General features: G+C 36.7%; 1 protein-coding gene and 1 long non-coding RNA gene across 7 annotated transcripts in view; one reads left to right on the top strand and one right to left on the bottom strand.

Annotated features, from left to right (window-relative positions):
• Positions 1-23635, top strand: part of EVI5 (ecotropic viral integration site 5) — a 78061-nt gene that overhangs the window by 29371 nt on the left and 25055 nt on the right. For 4 of the 6 annotated variants that reach the window (XM_017729903.1, XM_017729906.1, XM_008630273.2 and 1 more), the window contains 8 exons: positions 1646-1699; positions 4021-4053; positions 4615-4761; positions 11047-11181; positions 13271-13411; positions 13937-14095; positions 15679-15825; positions 18562-18657. In XM_017729903.1, the coding sequence (XP_017585392.1) occupies positions 1646-1699; positions 4021-4053; positions 4615-4761; positions 11047-11181; positions 13271-13411; positions 13937-14095; positions 15679-15825; positions 18562-18657 (912 nt within the window). The remainder of the gene's footprint in view (positions 1-1645; positions 1700-4020; positions 4054-4614; positions 4762-11046; positions 11182-13270; positions 13412-13936; positions 14096-15678; positions 15826-18561; positions 18658-23635) is intronic. The other 2 variants (XM_017729904.1, XM_008630272.2) reach the window with 2 other exon arrangements.
• LOC108445586 overlaps positions 1-23635 on the bottom strand; it is a 53609-nt gene that overhangs the window by 1219 nt on the left and 28755 nt on the right. Inside the window, exon 3 of the long non-coding RNA XR_001860511.1 lies at positions 9174-9314. This is a non-coding gene — a long non-coding RNA (uncharacterized LOC108445586). The remainder of the gene's footprint in view (positions 1-9173; positions 9315-23635) is intronic.

A 23635-nucleotide genomic window follows, 5' to 3' on the forward strand; every position in this document is an offset into this window, starting at 1 on the left:
AAATATGCTGGTTTAGATGTAGGTGCTCCACACAGGAGGTTTGTATGACACATGTTAAGATAGACTTTGTCAGAGTGCACTTGAGTGGTTTGTCTTTGATTTTAAGATCTTGATTTTCTTTTTTTTTTTTTTTCTTATGCATCGAACCTAAATTGTAGTTTCTTCTGTCTGCAGTCACTTTTTCTTTTAGTGCTTTTGCAGTTAATACAAACTGTGGGGGGGAAAAAGCCAACCTGCCAGTGCAGTTCATTTTTCCCTTCTACTAACTGACCTACTTCCTGTATGTACTTAATCATTGCATCTTTTTGCTTTTGTGACATAAATAGGCTTTTGATACCTTTTTTCCTATTTCACTTTTTTTTTCACAACATGTTTGATCTGGATTTTCTTCCTTGTGTTTTTAGCCAGTTCTGTAAGAAAAGACAGTGGGAGAAATGATGTGCAAGTGCATTGTATAAAGCCTTGTTGAGGGAGTTAGGTAAAGTCTTCCTTCTTCCTGTCCACTGGTAGTCATTTTGCCTTTCAATATCAGTTTTTAAGGCATCAGTTCTTCAGAAAAATGACTGTGAGATGCACCTGAGAGCACAAAGGTATTAGGAGTCTTTTCAGGCAGTTTTATTGTACTAGGCAGTGAGGCATTTAGCAGCCTGAATACCTGCTGTAACAGCAGCTGAAATCAGAAGATTTGCAGGGCTCAAATGACAGCTATTTGCAGAACAGGACAAAATAAAACCATATGAAAGACAGCTGTAACTTTAGATTCTAATATACTAACTCATATCAAATCCTTTCCTGGTTCTTGCCACCACCACCCCCCCAAAAAAAAGAAGGCAACAAAAAGCTCTCCAAAATAAAAACCACCAAGCCAACCCCAAAAAAAAACCTACCAAAAAAACCCCAACCAGTCAATGCAAAGCTGTCTGTTTCTAGGCCGTACTTTGGGACTTACGTAAATAATTTCTGACTTACTAGAGCTGCTTAGCAGAAGAGGCTACTTTAGGGGAGATAGAAAAGCATATTTTGAGTTTGCCTTTTAGCCTGGCAGAATAAAGTGTTCACTGAACTGATACCCAATGCCCTGTTCTGAGGGGTATGGATCTCTTCTATCTGAATGCTGACTGCTAAAATATACAGGAAATTCACTGGTAAAGTATAGAGTTCAGAACAATTCTTTCTTGCTTCTGAGACATTTGAGGTAATTCTCAGTATAACCTTACAGATTAACGTAAATTCTTGTGAGGAAAAGGAAGGAAACCTTGTAGCTGCCTCATTAGCCTGTCCTAATGCAGGGAGTGCACTTCATGTGCCTTAACCACGAAGACTTTGGCTCTGTTTATGAAAGGGAGGCAGTCAAGTCTGGTGTGGGGTTAAGCCCTGTGGTTCACCTGCAGACATACTGCATTCAGCTAATGCAACACAGATGCTTTTGCATAACATGAGATGTGTTCTCATTTTTGCTGTATCAAGCTGTTTAAACTTGTATTTTGAGCTAGTACATCATATGAAAGGATGTTAAGAAGGTCACTAATTATTTTTGTATTTATATTGATTTTCATTGATGTGATGAAATAAAAATGTTAGTTGGCTTTATCAGACTTTCAATTCATAACTTGAGAAATGGATTTGTGAACTGTTTACCTTCCAGAGGTTACGAACTGAAAACAGACTACTCAAACAGCGCATTGAAACACTAGAAAAAGTAAGTATGCTGGGGACTAGATTTAATCTGTGTTAATTTAGACTTTAATTGATGGCAGTTTCATTCTATGAAATGGGAATCTCAGAATTATAGTTTACTGTTTTCCTGATAATCTCTGGTGTTTACTAACAGTGCTTAGCCAAATAACATGGCCATCACCAAGCAATTAAGGTCAATGCTTTAAATATGTAAGGTTATGTCTGCTTCTTAGTGATTATAAAATCAAACATTTTGAGATACCCAACTTGTGTTGTACTGTTTTCTTTCTGAATTAGAAGCATATGTTCAAAGTCCAGAAGACTCCATGAAATAGTGGACTGCTTGGTTGGAAAAGAGGTCATTGTGAGAGAATGCTCAGTTTTGAAAATCTGAAGTTGCTTGGTGTTTTTATGTAGGAGCAAAATGACAGACCTACCAATGACCAGAGAGATGTTGCAGCATTCACATTCAGAACAGGAACACTGCCATTCATTTGTTCTATGTAGTTTTGAGGTTTCGTGGCAATTTTGGGGACATGGTGGGGAGAATATCTAAAGATTTATTTCTCGTATGTTTAGTCTCGTTAGTAGAGTTTTGTTAGGTTTTTTTGTAACTGATTGAAACTTCAAAAGTATGCATGGGGACTGCTGTGGATACATTTCCAACATGAAGGCACTGTTCTCCAGTGGCCTCTCCTGTATCCTGGTATCACACTTCCTGTGGCAGATTGCATCTGAACTGCTCTGCTCAGCAGTGAGAACATTCCTGTCCATCTTAAGCACAAACAGGGACCATCTTCCAACAAATGGAATTGAATGCTCTTGTGAGTCACAAACAGTTGTTCATGTTTCACAGGGAAGAAAATGGTAATATTTCAATTGAGAGTGACATAATTGAAAGATGTTACACTTCAGATGTTAAACCACATTGCAATTTCTTGAAAAGCGGTCTATGTCAAATTCTAAATAACTGATTTCAGAATTTAGTTTGGAAAAGACGCATAATAAGGACACATTGTGAAATTTGTGACCAAAAATACAATTCTGTGAATGTTTTTGTTTCTATTATTGTAGGTTTATAAAATGACTGGAAAAGAGCAGGCTCTCTTTGGGAAGCTTGAAGCTGTAGTGAATCATTTCAATACCCTTGGCAAATATATAATAGTTAATATCCTTGTTTTATACTTAACTCGTAGAGGTTTGAAATATTTTCTTTTTTTTAATTATGAAGTCCATGATGAACTGCTAGATGCTAGTGCTTTTGCAAATTCTGTACTTAGAATTTTGGAATTCACCTTCAGATTATCCCAGTCTGACTGGAACGAAAGCATTTCAAAATGGGAAAATATTATCTATTAATAAGAATTTCTGAAGATCATTATCATTGCAACATTTGAAAAACAGATCATAAAATGTGAAAAATACATTAAGTTCTTTTGGAAACTTATTTTTAAAATATTTTTCCATCATTCAAACTCATCTAATTTAGTTGTGATTTCCTTAGTGTACCTTAACTTCTAAGTAATAGCTCTTATCTACTAGTTTGAACTTGAATTTTAATAAAAGTTTCAAGGGCAAAGAAGGTCTATGAATAGATGTGTTTGTCTGTTGTAGAATGTTCAAAAAATTGAGTGGTTTCAGAGGTGATAAAGTAGAAATTAATTAAATGCAACTGCAGGCCTGTAGTGCTTGTCAGTGTGTAAAAATGAAAATTTTTCTTGCAAAAGTTTGGCAAGGAAAGAGAATCTATGAACTGCTCAATGAGTTACTGCAAGAATTCAGTAAAATAAAACATTAGCTGTCATAGTTGACATTTCCTGCTTGTCTGTCAGTTTGCGCCATTTAACTTCCCTGCTTCATCTTAGTGGAAGCTGTAGTTCTGCATGAGTGCCTCAGTGCTTAGTGGAGTTCCCTCTGTGCTCAAATTATACCTTTGTTTCATGTTGTAAGGGGACTGTAGATCGTGTCTTGGATCTATCTATTAGATCATATCAGATAATGCTTCAGTAACTTTTGTTAATTTAGGGAAGCAAGCCATTCAGATAGAAACACCCAGTCTCCTGTAGGTGAATTTTAAGTGTTACAGTAATCTGAAACCCTTTTGTATGAAAGATGGACTGTGTTAAATCTATTGCAGAAAAGGCTGCTTCCTGAGACTTTCAGGCTGATTTGCCTTCATTGATATGAAGAGTTGTTAATTTTGCAAAAAGAGCTTGCACAGAAAATGGGTAGAATTTGGGCATTTTCTTTCTATCAGCTCTTGGTCTTTTTTGTCACTATGATCAGCCCCTTGTTTTTTTGGTTTCCTTTTTCCTCATTCCTATCTGAATTTTTCCTTTGTAGGAAAGTGCTTCCTTGGCAGATAGATTGATACAGGTATAGTCTTTTAGTCTTTTACTGTATGACTCTCTTCCTACTCATAAAAAACCCCAACTGCTTTAATGCATGCGTATTTGCATGCCGTAATCTATCCTTGCTTTGCTGATTTGGAATAAATACAGAGCTAATATATCTTGCTAGAAACTTGTTTAATTTTGTTTACTAAAAATATATAAACCCAATATCTGCACGTTATAGTAATTTTCCTAACCTATTGTAATTTTTTGTCCAAATTCTTGTGGCAAATGGATTCTATGACACTGTATTAACAATGAAATTGAATAGCGTGACCTTCAATCTGTGCATGTACAACTGAGTGATAATGCATGAAAGGAATTTTATTGAACGCGAGTACAAAACTGTGCTTGCTAAATGGTTGCTGAACTTAGTACTTTATTACAAAAGCAGCTGTTTAGTACTACGTTGTCCTAAAATTTCTACCAATTGTACTCTGTGCTGTTTGCAAAACCAATCTGATGAAATAAGCAGCTACGCATCATAAAGGCAGTTTTCCTTGGATTTGTCATAAGTGCTTAAAAAAATAAATTATGTCCTAAGGGACAAGTGACAAGGGCCCAGGAGGCTGAGGAAAACTACCTCATAAAACGGGAGCTGGCCACCATCAAACAGCAGAGTGATGAGGCCAATACTAAACTGGAGCAAGCTGAGAATACCATCAGGGAGCTCCAGCAACAGCAGCAATGGGTAAGGAGCCTAGCAGCACATCATCTCATCTTTTTCACTCACTTGTGTTTATTTTTCCTCATCATTACATGACATGGTCTCTGTGCTGTCTTTGTAAACACCTGTTCATTGTGATTTGCATTCCTAAAATGACACAAATTTAATTAAATCAAATTTTGCTCTGTTCTACTGATAGATGAGATTCATAACCCTGGATAGATGTAAGTTACGAGGTAATTAAAAAAACTAAACAATATACCCACAATGAAACACACCAAGCAAAAAACTCAAAAAACCCCCACAAACCGACCCAAAACCTTTCCACCAAAAAAGAAATACTAACAAAAAACCACACATACAACCTCTGATAGCTCTTAATGCTAAGAATCTAGTCATTGCAAGTTGTGTCACTCTGGCTACTCAAATTTGAGAATTGATTCATAATGCCTTTACCTAGTGTATCATTTAAGTCAGTTTCTTTCATCTTAATGTTTCTTCTGTGTACCTGTGTTTGTTTTTTTCCGAATATGCTAACATTTACTGCTCGCTGTAGAGAGCATTGTAGAAGAGCATTGTCCCTGATTTTGGAACTACAGAACTTCATTAAAAAGTGTGGGTTTATGTGTATATGGAGCAGGAAAATAATTTTTAGTAGCCCTGTATAGTACTGTATTTTTATGCACTCAGGGTTTTAGGTAGTAAAATGTGCAAGACTTCAGACTCTTGCTGTGAGACTGAAGTTACTTCCCTTAAGACACTTAAAGCGCTCACTATCTTCTCTTTGGGGATACAGGGGAAAGCATTTTAGCATCTTCACTTGCTGAATGAACTGTGCACTACTAGTGTTGATGTGAATATCCTCATATTGTTTTAAGTAAGTGGTATCCGAGTGTATTGTCTGGAATCTTGGGAATGTCAGGTGTATGAAATATGACTTACTAGAACTACAGCATACTGCAGCTACTTAACCAGGTTTCTTAAGGTCAGTATGTTTGTTTTACACCTCTTCCACTGAAGCTCTAGAAATACCTGTGTCTCCTATTGGAATGTAAAGATGAGATTCACTGTTAGACTGAAATCACAACTTAAATGCAATGTTCTAGAACTAGTTTATCATGTCTGTTTAATGCATTTCAGTGTAAAAAAGAAACATATTTTAGAATAGTCGCAAGAAGTGACTATTGAGCTGTTACTCTCTCATGTGAAATACTGCTTTTTATAGAACTTTAATAATTTCTTTGGGGGGAAAATATGAAGAAATTATGATTAGGAAAATGGGGATGGTTTAGTTATGCTTTTCAACATTTTTAGATATATTGTAATCTTTCAAGTGAAATGCAATGAGAAGTGTTTATAGACTTTTGGATATATATATAGCTGTTGATTGTCTGATTACAATAGTGTACACACCTTTGGAATATGTTTTTTAGAGGCATCCATGTTAATGACCTGTATGCAATTAAAAGTTATTAGAAGACTAAGATACTATTACTTATTTATTCATTAATTGGTGGGAATATGACTTTTAAAGCTAATGCCTTTAATTATGCCAGGGACCTTATTGAGTAGCAATGATGGGGAGGCTTGACAGGTTGCCTAAGTGTGGGAATTGATCCTGAGCAAAACCTTAGATATCTGTGGATTGCAAAATTGGCTGGGTTGGAGCTGTGAGGGCAGACAACTGGGCAATTACTGCAGGAATGGAGAGTAAGTCAAATTACGAGCACGATTCCTTCTTTCCATGCTTGCAGCATTGCTTTTCTCCACTTAAACATGAACATGGCTATAGGAAATCGTCTGACTATGTGTGTGGAACTGAGACTGTAAATCCATGTGGTTAGAGACAGATTTGTGCCTAATAGCTGGCTTATTCTGAAGTGTAAGGAATAGCACTGTGGTTTTGAGACCCATCGGAATTTTACACCATGGTGAAAGTGTTAAAATGGTTTAAGTAAGGAGTGTTCGCTAGATCCTGCTGCATCAGTAAGATGTGTAATTGAACAGCCTTTAACTGTTTCCAAGCATGGAAGTGGGAGCAACAAATAGAAGCAGCTGCGTGCATCTAGGGCGCCACCTGGTGGGAATGCATGGATTTATTTGGAATTTTTGCATTTTAGTGTACACTGGTGATTTTTGCCACTTGCTAGTGCCAATAGCTTTGTTCTTGGCAATACTCCTTTTCAGTGTTGTCTTGAAAGTATCTGATTTAATGTTTTCTTCTCTAATTATTTCAGCTTTGTTTTTAGCAAAAATGATTGCACTGTAAACTTGTAAATGACTGCATAGTTTATCTGTACTTATTTAAAGATACAGCATCTATTGTATATATTTTTATCATCTACATATTTTTCAGTCTCAAATTGATTGTTTCACCATGATAGAAACCATAACGTTTGGACATGAATGTCTGAATAGAAATGTATGAAAAGAACCGCCTAAAGGTACTTGCAGCTGCCTCTTCTGAGCAATACTGTGGGATTAAAAAACCCCACTGTTTTGCTGGTAGCAAAAATTATGTAAACAATAGTATTTCTAAGGTTAACATACCCTTGTAAAAAGGTTATGCATTTATATTTGAGTATTATCAAGGGTTTATGCTGTCTGTATGAGATTGAATAGCATAGGTTGGATGGCTTAACGGTAACTATTAGAGGTACTTACTGGATTTGTCTGAAGAAATTCTCTCCTGCAGCACTTCTGAATACAGAGGTGGGTAGAGGAGTATTCTTTTGATCAGAAGCCCAAATTACACACAAGTTTATTTCTTTCTGTGCTAAAGTACTTATAGGGAGTTTTTAGTTGAACCAGAACGGCTTCATTATGAAGTGTGGAGTCTACTTAAAGAGGTAATCATGATACTAACCAATGATACTAATCTGTCTTTGGCTTGTCTAGTCTTTAAATGTAGAAACTTGCCAAAGGCAAGTCATGGTGGCTTACTAAATGATTAAGAGGAAGGTGGCTTCTTCCTCAGACCGCTAGTAAATCAAGAACTGCATAGAGGAAGTTGTGCCTGACTTGAATGAAATACGGACTTTTCTTTTGAGGCATGCTAAGAGCAATTGTATTTGAGGAGTTAGGGGAAAGGGTAGTCAGCCTATTGTAACTTACTCCTGATAATTATGTGCTGAAGGTTTTATTCTCTGTTCTTTTTGCCCTTGTGTTTCTAAATGAGAAGGGTAGCTTTTTGCTGAAGGTAAATACCTCCAGGATGCAAATCTTGTCTTTCCCAGCGATACTGTACTTGTCAATGATTACCCAGTTCATCAGTTGGAATGCTTTAAAATTGAACCTGATTAATTGGAGGCTAATCAAGCTAAAATTAGTTCACATCTTATTTTTAAATAGGCTCTTCAGCTATATTATGTGAAGATAGAATTTTAATTGACTAAGCATTCAGATGGAAGCATATGCATTTTGCAAGGTAATTTATAGTGATGTATTTGGTTATTGTTACAGCAACTTCATAATGTGTAGTTTCTTTTCAGGAACTCATGTTAAAATGACTGATAATAATTAAGAACATAGTAATTGATGTTGGGAATATATGCTTGTAAATGAGTGTTGCAGCTTTATGGAAGGCTTCACTTTATTTTTTACAATATACTTTCCTAATACTATGTTCTGATTTGCAACCAAAAAGCAGAAAATAAGAATTCTGTATTTAGTGAAGTACTATAGTTAGTGCTTAAATGTGTAAACGAAGTTAGCTGGGCAGCTGCTGAATCAGCTGTTAATTGCTCTTCAGTATAGTGTACTGGAGAACCATTGTGTAATTATATCTGTCACCAGCGTAAATAATATTTGGTATGGTTATGTTTAAGAAAATTTGGGTGGAAATAAATCCAGTTGTGTGAAGCCAAGCAAGGACTTGTTTCTTTCACAATTAAATGGCTGTAGAACTACAGTTTTAGTCCTTTATATTACATGTGTCTCTTCAACATAGGCAAGAAGGTGTTATTGTGGTTAAAATGTTTGGCTGGTGCCTGAAAATCCGTATTTGCATTGTGGCTTTTGTCAGAAATTCTAGGGCTTAGGGCAAATACATAAAAGCAGATTTTTTTTTCTTGCAGTCAGTTTAAAAGTTGCTTTCAAACATTGTTTTAACTATAAACTTGTGTTACCTTTGTATACTAAATTATTGAAATTGTGCTTTGTTTTACTAAGTAGTAAAACTCTCAGCTTGTAATTTGGGAGTCTTGTTTTTTTCAGTCTGTTCTGATCTTGGCTGGGGTTTTTTGCAGTATATCAAGATTTGATTTAGAGTTTGTTGTGGCTAAATAAATAAGTACTCTTAACATATTCCTTATGCAGGTGATATCTAAAGACAGATTTAAAGACTCGTGCTTGAAATTGGATTAATAACTTTTCTTACCTTCTCCATTACTAATTATTTGATAAACATCAATTAGATTTTTATAGAATATACTTACATTATTGCAAAATCAGCATGTATTCAGCTCTTCAAATCTGCTGTTTTCTCTCCATGTCCTGGAAAATACTAGTGAACTTCTTCCATTGCCAGAGAGAGAACACTGCATTTGTTCACATTCTGTATGTACCACAAACAGAATCTGGAACAAGAAATGTAGAGTCCATCTAAGTTGCTGTGTGTATCATGGGATAAACTTGTACAAACAGCTGGGGAATAAAAAAGAGTTGTTCCCTCTTTTCTGCCTCCGCATGGTGTTATATGTGGTACTTGTGTTGCTACATGATGTGAAGCAACTGTAGAAATTAATCAGCATTGACCACCATCCTCTTCCTTATGCTCAAATCAGGTCTGCCTCCACTACTTGTTGAGGCAAAACCAATGTGTGGGTTGAAAATTAATATGAATTAGATTAGTATTGTATAAGGGAAAATTAATATTAATGTACAAGGATCATACTATTTCTGTGTGTGTTCAGGTGCACAGTTAAGTAGGCCTCATGCTTAAGTGGATGGTGTCAATGACACTAAAAACTTCCTGCCTGAGCTGTCTTTGCCTTTTAATGCTTTGTGCATATCCCCTCCATTACAGCTTCCTGCAGGCACATATATACAAGAAATACAGTAAACTGTAACACTAAGTGTAGTGTAGATTTTGAATTTGGATTGTACTGTAAGTCATGACAAAAGGTTTAGTTGGCATGCAGAAGTATAAAAGCAAATGAAAGACTTATTTCCTTGACCATGTAGTTACATTTAAATCCTTGTTTTGGCCTGTTTGCCTCTTATTTGTACATTAAAAGTCAGGGCATGTCACACCCTAACAGAAGCATGTGGAACTGAAGACTTCTGTTCATTTTTTTACTGCTTTTTAGATGCAGAAAACTAAACTGTTTGATGCAAACATAAAGTAAGACACAGATGTATCTTTAGTATAATGAATAATCTTTTTAAAGTTGAATTGTTAATTAAAACTTAATCTATCCATCCAGGCATAGTATTTTTATTTCACAATGTGGTTAATGACACCAAAAATATATTAAATTATTTTCCTCTAAACTTAATTTTCAGGGTAGCTATGTAAACACAGTAACTAAACAACTATGCTTTGAGGATTTCAACACACACTGTTTTCTTCAATCAGAAATTTAAATACTGATTTAGGTTGGTATTGCCTATCAAGCAAGTTTGACAATCTGCCAAACTGACAAGTAACTTTAAAGTGACACAGGGAAGAAATAAAATGTATTTTTTAACTGTTGATTGGGGAAAAAGTTGAGTGAGTCTTTTGAATACAAATGCTTCGGTTGGATGTATCTGAATTTCAGAAGGAATATGTATAGTATAAGCAAATGAGAGCCAAGAGCTGGAGTGAAGAAAGGGGCAAACCAAAGTCATTGTGCATTGAAGCGCATATAGTTTTATTTTAAATCCAAGATTATGGAAGGAATCTGTTGAATTGGAGTTTAACTGAGTAGGGATTGAGTGATACTTTTATTAACCTTGTAATTAACTAGTCTTCCCTAAGCACCTTTTTCTGCATATCACAAAATAATCACAGATTGTTTGAGAATCTTTCAATTTGGTTGACAATGACAGAAAAGTGTGAGTTGTTGCTTGTCAATACTAATAGGGGTCTCAGTTTTGTCAGACATATTTGGCTGTGTGGAGGTGCAGTTGTTTGAGAGGCAGAGCAGTGGGGATATGTTTGGTAGCAGTCTGCACTGACATTAATAGACTTGTATAAGGTAAGCGCTTATGCTGGTATTTCTGATCTGAAGCATTTAAATGTACTTTTTCCACCAAATCTGGTATATAAAACCCCTTTCAAACAATCTGTGGTTCATACTAAACATATTTCTGCAAACTTTGTAGCATAAATGCAGTTCACGATACAGTGAAGACTTTGTGCTACAGCTGGAAAAAGAGCTGGTCCAAGCCAGGCTGAGTGAAGCAGAATCTCATTGTGCCCTGAAGGAGATGCAAGATAAAGTTCTAGAGATGGAAAAGGTAAATCAAACCAGGACCCTTTATATAGAACAGCACTCAAAACAGACTAGAGGTCCCTGTAATTCTTTGCAGAACTGTGCTCTAGAACCTCTCTTCTATGCTTCTGTGATTGCAAGACGCTTTTCAAATCTCAAAGTACAATAAAACTAAGGTCTGTTTGCACTGGGAAAGGTTTGTGAATAACAGATCACTTTTCTTCTATTCCTGAAGCCTGCTGTAGTGGAAAACTTGGATTCTGGTGAAGTCTTGATAGGAAACATCAATTATTTCGAAATTCTAAGCCCGCAGGAGCAGTGGGCTTAGAGTGAGCATTGAGATTATGTGAAACTAGTTTGGGAGGGGAAGAGGAAAGGGTTCAATATTACCATTCCTAGGTACTGAGTATCTTCCACTCCCATTCCATTATGGGCAGGGAAAGAATCCCTTCACCGCTCAGTATCAGAATCTCTACTGCTTTTTGGATGCCATGCTGGCTTGTAACTTACTGATGCCAGAGTTCAAGATGTACTCAAACCAACTGGCAAACATTTACCTTTCTTTGCAGCAAAATTTAACTGCAAGATAAAATAGCAAAAGAAGAAAAACCGCAATAATTGACCTGATATAAAGCATTCTAAGGAATTAGTTTCCTTAGGAAACTTTTATGAGCTATATACCCAGGCTTTGGCTAGGGTATATTACTAGCTAATTAGATTAACCTGCTGGAACCAAGATTTATTTTTCAATTATCTGAGGGGCTTGATGAGTGTCTGATGGGCTTAGTAGTGTGGTAGTTTTTACTGTATTGACCATTGGTAAGAATTTAGGATACAAGGTATTTTTCAAAATTCAGGAGACTACTTAATCTTCATCAGCATGGAGACAGCATACAATGAAAACTTATCTGTGAAGAAAAATTGGAGTAGTGGGGTCAGTTCCAGTGTACCAGGCGAACTCAGACGTACAGCAGTATTTCAGTCTGTCATGATGAACTTAGGCATGTGAGAAAGGGGCTGAAGTGAACTCCCTTAAATTCCTACAATACAGCTCTTTACTGCTGTTAGTGATGAGTTGTGAGTCTGGGGAACTTCTGCTGAATAACCCGAGACTTGCATGGCCGTACTGACAGTGCCATAAACATTCAGAAACATACCCTCTCGTTTCCTGTATTTGCCAATACTCAGATCCTATGATTTTGAAACATGGAATGCTAATAAATGGCTGTTGTACTGTGTTCTGTTAATGTTAATCATGTGCTTTACTCAACTCTCAAGAAAACCTGACAACTGTCACAGTATTACAGATCTGCAAAAACATTTGATTTTACTGAAAACAACTACTGGGAAATAAGTAGAAAGTGATGAAGGACAGTTCAACTTTGAATATTTGGTGACCAATGATTTGCTGTAGGGATACTGTATTCAGACAGCCTGTCCATTTTCTTCGCCTCGTTTTTCTCCCAGATTTCCCTTATTAGGATTTCATCTCTGTTTTGCTTTTCTTGGTGTTTTCATGTTTTCTGTTTAGCCTTCTCTCGCCTTTACTTTTTCCTCATGTGTCTTGCACTTTCATCTCTAAGACTTTTTCTTGACTGGTTGTTGTTTGTAAATATTAACACATGGTTCCTTTGTCAGCATATCTGTTCTCCTTTTCAAAGGCTGATGACCTACTTCCTAAAAACTAAATTTCCATTTATTATTTTTCCTGTAAACCTAAATAAAAGTTACAGCTTTAAGGTGTAATTTCAGTTCCTTGTTTGTTTTACTTTTTATCCACTAGATCAAAACCTTTCAGATTCCTCTCCGTATTTTTCATGATGTGTTCAAATATTGTAAATATGATGTTTTGTTAGGGATACCATTCAGGGAAATCTTGAAGTCAGAATACCTAGAACTACTACCTTATAATTTTCTTTTGTAGTTGGCAGTTAGAAGTTATTTATACACACTCACTATATCCAGAAGCTTAGCTTTTTTGATCGTTTTTATTTTGTAGAGGATGTGCACCTTAAGTTTTCTTAGTTATTGTTCCATGTCTATGTTCCTGGAGTGGGTTTCACTAAGCACAATTTTATTCAAATACATATTTAAGAGGATGATCCTTGTTGCAGAGGAACAGCTCCCTCCCTGATGAGGAAAATGTTGCCAGACTACAAGAAGAACTGATTGCAGTAAAATTAAGAGAAGCAGAATCTTTGATGGGTCTCAAAGAACTAAGGCAGCAAGTCAAAGATTTGGAAGAACACTGGCAGGTATGGGTAGCAATATACTTTTTATGAATTTTTATTTTCAATGATAAAGCAAAAGACTAAAATTTTGAGATAATGAGTTCAAGTAGAAACTAATGATTGTCGATCAAACTGCTGAGGTGAGAAAATCCTTAAATTCAGCTGTCACAAGAAACTTAACCTAAAAAGTATGTTAGAAGTTGGTGCCTAGTTGTTACAGATGGCAGAGGGCCTGTGCTACCAGGTAACTGTAATGGTTGGAGGGAAGTACCTTATCAGTACTCCTACTTTGCTAAATGTTAAAAAGGGCTAGAAAGAGACAAAAGTCTTAGGATATACTTGAAATTCACTGACTTACTGTAGTTGGGAATTAATGTGTTCAGTTTTTGGTCTATTCTTAAAACCAGTAAGTTTCCATGGGTTTCTAGCTTTTAGGATCAACAGGAGAACTCTAGCTATTTGTCCCCATATAACTTTGAGACCTTAAGTGAAGTAAGGAAACACCAGGAAGGATCAGGCACTATCAGCAAAAGCATGCTGTTTTTCTAGCGTCATCTAGCTCGTACCACTGGAAGATGGAAAGATCCTCCGAGAAAAAATGCAGTGAATGAGCTACAGGATGAGCTGATGACAGTGCGGCTGAGAGAAGCAGAAACTCAGGCTGAACTGAAAGAGACCAAACAAAGAATGATGGAGATGGAAACACAGGTATGTTACTGAATGCTAGTACATGTGAATTGAGCTGGTTGCTGGAAGTTTGGTGTTATCAGGTAGATGCCTGATGAGGATCTTCACCGTCTACAGGCAGGACTTTAGTTCCAAAATGCGGGGTCTTTTTACTTCTGGTAGATGAGGATGGGAGACTCTAGTGCACACAGTACAACTTTATTGTCTCCTCTTTAATATTTTCCAGGATTATGCTTTCTGAATTTCTCATTTGGATCAGCTGGTAGATTCTGAATGTGTGTGCATCTTAATTAATTAAATTTTAACAGGTGTAATAACAACAAAAGTATGTTTAAGGTGTTTTAAATTTCACAAATCTAATTGGCAATTCTGATAATAGTAATGTTTAGATGGCAGTGTGTGCTTTCTTTAGGTGACATTGCTGATACTAGATTTTCTGCTGAGGTTATGAATCTGGTTACTAAGCTGTGGACTCAGCAAAGCAGCTGTGTATTGGTCAGGGTTTTTTAGCACGAGGTTTGCCTTTTATGTGCCAGACTAGAAAACCCTTGGTTACCCCTGCTGAGGTTTGTGCAGAAAAGACAATCGTACCTTGATTGCCAAGATTCTTTTTGTAAAACTATTAAGTTGCTAAGCACCTGAAAGTGCACTAAAGTGGTGAGTTCATATTATATGAGTAAACTCAAGTTAGTAAGCACAATGTGCTGATGATTGAGAAGGATTTTTAATAGACTTCTAAGAAATCTTCCCATGAAATACCTGCTAAATGTAACTTTTTTGAAAGAGATCTATGCATCCAAAAAACTAAACAAACAACAGATTTACTTGACAAGGTTCAGCAATTCCAGAAACCAGGAGAGCATGTAAGGACGTGCTATTGAAGAGAGATTAACCAGCTGCAAGGCATATGAAGGCTTCTTTCTGACAGAGGGATCACTTTATACCAACTGCTTAAGTTTCTTCTTGCCTTACCTTGTAGTATTTTCACTGAAGTGTCAACATTGTTTTGGTCAGTAGGGGGCATAGAGAGTCTGCTGTCTGGCTTACATTTACTTAGGTACTTCTCACTTCAGTGTTACACATCGAGTCTTTGTATGTGCTTATGCTGTTTAGCTGTCATCTGAGAGAAATGCCATTCTCATGGTATGGTGTGCACAGCTTCAGGTACAAGTGCTATGACTTGTACTTGTACACTGATCTCAACTAAGGTGCCATGTTGCTTTCAGGAATTCACTGGACAGAAAAGCGTGGACAAGTATTTCTGACATACCTGGTCTTTCCTGGATGCATAGTGTAGCTGAGATACAAGTTCAAAAAATCTGCCTTACCTAGGCAACAAATTGGGAAAAACAGATCTATTGGAGCTTTGCAATAATGTTCTTACAATGAGTCATCTGTTGTTTAAGAACAATTTGAATATCCTGGTCATAAACAAAATGTCATGCAAACTCTTCTGATTACACTTGGAAAACTCTGAATGCTTTTTCATCAAAAGTTTTTTATGGTAAATGATCTCTAAGTCTGTTTTGTCAGACTTCAGGGAGTTAGATTAATAACCTTCCCTTAACATGTATTTTGTTTCCCTTTTTTGTCATGAATTTCAGAATCAGATCAATAGTAATCATTTACGAAGGGCAGAGCAAGAGGTTGCCAGCCTACAGGAGAAGGTGCAGTATCTTTCTGCACAGAACAAAGGACTTCTGGCTCAGTTGAATGAAGCAAAACGTAGACAAGCAGAGATTGAATGCAAGGTAAACAATATCCTGAGAAGTGCTAATATATATTTACATTTTAGTCTTGTCTGCCATTGTTGGATAAAATTGTGTCTTAACTGAGAAGCATAAATCATAAAAACAAAATTCTTTTTACCGATTTTGACAATATCATCTTGAATTTACCATCTCACAAAAACCACTTGAGGTTTTGACAGAGCTGATTCTTTCTGGTCCCACAAAGATAAAGTTTTACTTTAAAGCATGGTTCTGCTCAGAAAAGTGTCTGTGTATAATATAAAAAGACACACCTCAACAACAGACTCTTTCAGGCTTTCATTTTTTTTGCTGTCTTGCCAGTTTCATTTGTTTCTAGTGGGACCCAAATCCACAGTGCAGCAGAGGTGACTTCTGCTGACTCATTAAACTCCATCACAAGCTTTTAGGAAAAAAGACACTGAATCTTAACTAGAAGAAATGGCTTTTACTGACTTTCTTGTTTGCCATGATCTCTGGTTTCCTAAGTACTATTTTTTTAATGCTGAGATTATTTTTACTGATTTTTTTTTTAAAATAATCACAATCTTAGTGATGTCTTTTTCATATAACCCATAACTTACTTGGATTGCTTTTTGATACTGAAAGGGCTCATTAATCCTTAAAAGACTGAGGATTGAGAGTGTGTAGTCAGTATTCTCTTTTATGTTGACTATAAAGAGAGCAATATACTCTAACCTGATTAATGAGTTAGCACACAACTGTTCTCAGTGGGATAATACACTTGTAGAACAATGTTCTAACATGGGCTAGAGAAAAGTGTGACAGTAATAGAGCACCAGTCATACTCTTTAGAGATTCTCTGAAAGTAGCTATGGTCAATAGCTGGTGAAGTATCTTTACTGACATACACTAACATTAGGTCCTGAAACTTGTTTTGCAGCCAATAGAAAAGAGATTACAATTTACACTGTAAGATGTTTTACAAGTAATATTTCAGTACATTTCAGAAACAACAACAATTATTCCTGATTCTATTAGTAACTGATTTTGGTTTTTTTCTTCCTGTTTTTTCAAGTTGTTTAAAATCATGCTCTAATTTTATTTTTGTTTTGGCTAGGTAGCAATATTCTACTGCCTCAAAAAAAAATACTTGGATTTTCTACTCCCCAGTTGTTTTATGCATAACAAACTCGTACGTTATTTCAGGAGCTTGTATATTTCTTTTAAAAGATGGCTTGAAATGCTTAAGCAGAAGTTAAAATTTTTGTAGCCAGTTGCATCTCATACCACCTGTACGGCAACTGTTTTGTCACTGGTGTGTATTGTTATGTTTTTCCCTTTTTATCTGACTACTGCTTCTACAGCAAGGACTCAATTTCCAATTGTTTCTTGAAACTCACCACTGATCTTTCTAATCAGTTGTGCTAAAGAATTTACAACATAAGATTTGTGCCTCCACCCAGTCTTGTTTTTCCTACCGTATCAATTTCTGTGGTAATTATTGAGAACATGCTCTGTTTGAGATAAAGCATCAGTGCCATCTAGAGCAACACTATTGATTCATCTCTGATACCAAAGTCAAACCAAGCCAGTCTTTCCTTCAGCTTTCAGTTAAATACATGCAATCCTGTGGACTTGTCGGTTTGCCTTCATTTGAACAACCATGCAACAGAATTTAGCAAGAACAGCTAAACTTTGGCTAGCACGATAGATTTTTCTGAAATGGTCTCCACTGATTACAAATGCAGTTAATTGGATCCTGTGGATGATACACCTCTGTTATGGGAATATTTTTTTTAAAATAACCCAAACAAATAGCATGTTTTGAAGTAGCTTCTATAGATAAGCTTTGCTATATTTGATTTGATCTCAACCATACTGTCTAATGAAGGGTGGTTGAGTACTGTTAGTTTGAAGCACAGATTAAAATAACGGAAGTACTGGAACTGATTTGCAGTAAATGCAGTTTAGTTACACCAGTCTGCTATAAAAGTAGGTGTACCTGAGCCTAATCTGTCTTTTCCACAGGGCTGTTTGCTCTTCACCTGATAGTATTGCTCACTAATTATCTAACACTCCTTTCACTCTGTGGTTGTACCAGGTTACTGATAATGTAATACTGTTTACTGCTCTGAAGTCTTGAGGACTTGCCTCATAAAACAGGACATTTCTTTCTCTCTTGTTCAAACTCAAATTACCTATCATTTATAGACAGACCTGTAGGTTAAACTTACAGTGGGAGGCCGATTGTAGGTTATGTGCATTAGTATTTTATTCTAAACTGTCTTTGTTATATACTGTGACTAAGATAGCTGGACTAAATGAGGTTGAGAATGCATTTCCTTTTGTTTCATTTTTTTTTATATTTTAGGACAAAGGAAATGATGAAATAACTAACTCTTGTGTAGCTTTGCTGTTTCTATAAAGTCCAAAATTAAAGCATGAGCTGTTTTTTTAATTATGTTTATGCTTTTTCTTAATTTACAGTATAATATTTCTGGAAAACAAGACAGTTGTTTTCTGGACCTGGAAATTGATAACAGCAAGTTTTCAAAACTGCACGGATTTTTTTTTTTTAGATTATTATACTTTAGAGTTTATATTAGATTATTACATACTCCTATGGGTTAAAATTAAATTTGAGTTCTTAGAATAGTGGTCCTTTCACAGCAGTGTATTAAGTTTTCTCTACTTAGGATTTCGGGTAAAAGCAGTGCCCAGTTTTTAATCAGCTAAAACTGGTACTAGCTAGCTCCCATTTCTGACTTCTTTCAGAGTAAAGAAGAAGTGATGGCAGTACGGCTCCGTGAGGCAGACCGCATTGCAGCTGTGGCAGAACTCCAGCAGCATATTGCTGAATTAGAAATCCAGGTAACAAGTGATGGCATTAATTGTGAAACTTGATACTGATTAGATTTCGTACTTAGCGAAGTTTTTTCTTCCTCTGTGTTTCTTTATTAGCATACTATAAATACAGGGCCAAGTGGGATAATGCTACATTGCTGAATTCCTATACAAGCAAAGCCTTAAATCTACCTTGTGTGCATACTTGTGAGCTGTTAATAATTCCTTCTGTACAAATACCATGTTAAAGGCAAAATACTCTTTTTAAACTCTGACTTCTGTTTTGGTTTTTTTTTCTTGTAATTGGTACTTCTTACCAATTAATAGACAAGATTGAAAACATCCTCTGCCCATAAAAAGATGCATACATTTTGATTCCAGCAACTATCTTTTTTCCTGTGACTACTCTTCTGCTATGATCAGTATTGAAGGATTTATTGTAAAACTCTTACTCCCTTTATGTAAATCTTAAAACCAGAAGTATTTACTGCTACCATGTCATCATAGGATCTCAAGATGCATCCTTTGGCCTCTGTGTTGTTCCTTACTCTTTCAGTTCCTTCTGGAGCTTTCACCATCCCATGAACTTGCTTTTCCCTTGATGAGAAAACCAGAAATAACTGTTCTTTATATTTTCTTGGCTTTGGGAAATGATGATGTCTTACTGTAGTCTGACCTTTCTATACTCATATACTGTTGTCCTGTCTGAATTCTGCTGCAGAGTTTTTCTTGGTTATTTTTACTAAGTTACAAGCTAATTACTCTCTGGTTTACTTTTTTTAAAACCTGGTGTTGCTATTGTGTTTCTTCCCTCTGAAATCTTTCCTTTGAGGTGATTTTACTGTATTGTGTCAAAGCCACCTTTTCCCTGATTTCTCAACTGGTTGTATCTTTTTCATCTCTTCATATATGGAATGTGCAAATACATTTCATTGAGCTTGCATAAAATATTTTTGTTATATTACCTCTAGTTCAGCAGCCACTATATCCATTAAAAGTTAGAGCAGCCATTTCTCTAAATGGTATAATGCTTAGATAATGCTGTGATCAGTACATTAGAAATACCTAGATAAGTACAGTAAGCATTGCATATGAATCATTTATCATCTAGTAAGATAACAAGAGAGTAGCTGAGTTAAGGTCAATCTTCTACTCAAATTAGCATTTTAAAAAAAAGAAACGGGAAAGTTTAAAGGTTACTTTAAATAATGTGATTTTGTAGGTGAGAAGTGAGTACTACTCATTTTGCATTATTTTTACTTCAGCACAGACTTCAAATGCCATCCTACTTCCATTATTTGATTGATACACATCTCTCAAAAAGTGGTCGGGATCTTATGAAATGGTGAATCCCCTAATGCCCAGTTGGGAGTTTTTGGATAGCTCTCACACAATTCATATTGTGTTCACTTTTTAGTGTAAATACATCTGACTTAGTTTTCTGTTGTTTGACTCATCAAATCATCCATGCTCCATCATTTTATTGCTCTCCCCTATTCCGTTTTTGTATTTCTGCTTAAGTTAGGGATCCCAGAATTACATGCAGATTTTTATAATACCTTGTTGTGAGACATAAAAGAAGTGCAGAAAAGTAATCTATATTCATGATTCTGGCTAACACATCCAAAGATCATACAGTCCCTGTTTTGTTGTAATATTGCACTCTCTCATTTATAAATTTAAATAAAGTAAATATAAATAAACTCTCTCATTTATAAACAGTTGTTTATCCACATCATCTTTCCTTCCTTTTCACAAGTACTACTTTGCACAGTGCAAGTTTTAGTTATGCTTTTATTATTCTAGGCTTTTTGTTTCCTTCCAAAGTGCATTTCCAGTTCCAATCTTTATGGTGTTCTCAGATTATCACCTGCTAATGATTTCTTGAGTTTGATCTTAGTAAATTTCTTGATTTTCTTCACAGAAGTGAGAGTGGCTGTGCTTTCTTTGTATACAGTGTGGAGAATGAAGTCATTTTGTGGCTGAAGTTCACATTCATTTAATGAGTTTGCACTGTTAGGTTTTTGGTGAACATCTGATCTCTAATTTACACTAGCATGAAAGATAACTTCTTCAATTGTGAAATACAGATTTTGAGTGTAAACTTTATAATATTTAAAACAAATTATTTAGCATAAATAAGTTCTGCTAATGTTAATTTATTTTTGATATACTGTAGATGTGACTTGAAATGCTTTTATTGAACTATGATAGGTTGGTTTTTTTTTTAAGACTCTTAAGCAGATATTTTTGATCAGTGTGTTTTGCCTGCAAATACGAAACTTAGGATCAAAACTTCCTTTTTGGGTACTCATGCTCAAAAGCCTTGAAACACCTCCACCAGGAAAATGTAATAATGGAGTTGGAAATCCTGAATTCCCAAAGCTTATAAACTATAAAACATGCAGTTGATAACAGGGCTTAAACAAAAGCCACTTTTTAAGGAAATTGAAACTCTACGTAACTTCTTCCTCAATGGAGAAAGAGCTGCCTCCCATTCTCTTCTGTTCAGCTTGTTGCTGTAATTGCTGTCACCTGATGTGGGGAGCAGAGGCCCTTTTAATCAGGACTTGCCTTAATGACTTGAAATGCAATATTTAATACCAGAAATACATTTAGCCAGTCTTGGAGCATAGGTATCACAATTAAAGTACAGATGCACAGAGCATCACAAATAGATCTTGCCTGTCATGCTGTTTCAAAGCCGATAAAAATGAAGGGAGGAAGTTAGCCTACCACATAACCTTCCCTTTTTTTTGAGGGGGTGGTGCTTTTCTGAGAAGCTTAAGGGATTCATTACCAGGTCCACGGGGGCCATAGCAATGCTTAACCTAAATTGCGAGGTTTTCTTTTAAATGTTTGTGTAGGTGTAGGTGCAAGACAGTGATGTTAAATTTGTAATGCAGAGTATCACTACTCCTACATACAAACTGATCTGACATGACACACACACATGCTAGATTTAAATCACAGTTTCTGGGTCACTCTTAGTTTTGGTTAGTAATAATGACAGGGATGGAGAGTGAACTACCATTCAATAATAGATGTAATTCTGCAACAAGTTGTCAGTTTATTATGATGTTAAGAAGTTATTTCTTAATATAATCTAAATGTCACCTTGCCCTGTTTGAGCATTCAGTTCATGATGCTGAGCTTTTAAACTCTTGTGTAAGTGTATTGAAATGGAGTGAGTTGTCCAATACGTGATGGATATTCTAGGTCTTTCTTTACCAAAAATAGCATAGAATTGAAATACAACTGAAGTTTAACTTACATTGCACATACCTAAGCCCCAGAAGTGACAAAGAAAAGCCCTGATGTTATAACTCTGTTATGTGGAAACAAAAGTTTACTTTCTCAGCTTTTGTTTACTCCTCTCTGTTGTTATTTTTCTCTCACTTGCCAGTTCAGCTTATGTTTGGGAGGCAAACATAGAATCACAGAATGGCTTGGATTGGAAGGAACCTTGAAGATCATCTTTTTCCAGTCTCCCTGCCATGGGCAGGGACACCTTTCCCTAGACCAGGTTGCCTCACCATCCTCACAGTAAAGAATTTCTTCCTAATATTCAATCTCAATCAACCCACTTTCAGTTTAAAGCCATTACCTCTTGTCCTATGACTATACGCCCTTGTCAAAAGTCCCCTTCCAGCTCTCTTGTAGCTGCTTTAGGAAGGGGCTCTAAGGTCTCCCTGGAGCTTTCTCTTCTCCTGGCTGAGCAGCCCCAACTCTCTCAGCCTGTCTTCCTAGAAGTGCTCCAGCCCTCTGATCATCTTCATGGCCTCCTCTGGACTCACTACGCCAAGTCTATGTTGTTCCAGTGCTGGGGACCCCAGAGCCCCCAGGTGGGGTCTCAGAAGCATGGAGTAGAGGGGCAGAATACCCTCCCTTGAGCTGCTGCCGACACTGCTTCTGATGCAGCCCAGGACACGTTTGGTTTTCTGGGCTCAAAGTGTACTTTGCCAGTTCATGTCCAGCCTCTCAGCCACCAGCACCCCCAAGTCCTTCTCGGTAGGGCTGCTCTTGATTTATTCATCCCCAGCATCTATTGATATGAGGGTTTGCCCTGACCCAGGTGTAGCACCTTCCACTGAACCTTATTGAACCTCATGAGGTTCCCATGGGCCCTTGTTCAGGTCCCTCTGGATGGCATCCCTTCCCAAAAATGACTTGGATGTATTTGGCAGGTTTCTGGGCTTCGGGCAGGACATTTGAGCAATTTATTAACAGATGAAGGATGGATTTTTGGATGGCTGGGCTACTGTTTTTTGTACTTCTACACTGGGGAGAAGCTTACATAGAATCATACAGTCATTTATGTTGGAAAAGACCTTTAAGATAATTGAGTCCAACTGTTAACCCAGCATTGTCAAGTCCACCACTAAACCATGATCCTAAGTGCCACATTGACATGTCTTTTAAATACCTCCAGGGATGGTGACTCAACCAGTTCCTTGGGCAGCCTGTTCCAATGTTTGACAGCCCTTTCCGTAAAGAAATTTTTCCTCATATTCAATCTAAGCCTTACCTGAGGCAACTTGAGGCCATTTCCTCATGTCATTTCACTTGCTACCTGGGAGAAGAGACTGACCCACACCTTGCTATAACCTCCTTTCACATGGTTGTAGAGTGATAAGGTTTCCCTCAGCCTCCTTTTCTCTGGACTAAACACCCCCAGCTCCCTCAGCGGCTGCTTGTAAGCCTTTTGCTCCAGACCAGCTCTGTTTCCCTTTTCTGGACATGCTCCAGCACCTCAATGTCTGTCTTGGACTGGAGGGTCCCAAAACAACACAATATTCATGGTGCAGCTTCACTTTCTCACAAAGGCTAGAGATGTACACCCTACAACTAAATGGCTTGTCCTGGTCAGGTTGCATGCAGTCTGATCCTGTTTGTCCCATCCTTTCCCAAGACGAAAGAGCCAAGGAATGGATGTTGTCTCCCTCTATATCTATAGTCAATCAGCAAAGCTTCAGGTTTGCTTCCTTGGGAAGGTAGTCTTTCT

The sequence above is a fragment of the Corvus brachyrhynchos genome, unplaced genomic scaffold (genome assembly GCF_000691975.1).
Source record: "Corvus brachyrhynchos isolate BGI_N302 unplaced genomic scaffold, ASM69197v1 scaffold101, whole genome shotgun sequence".
NCBI classification, from domain to species: domain Eukaryota; kingdom Metazoa; phylum Chordata; class Aves; order Passeriformes; family Corvidae; genus Corvus; species Corvus brachyrhynchos.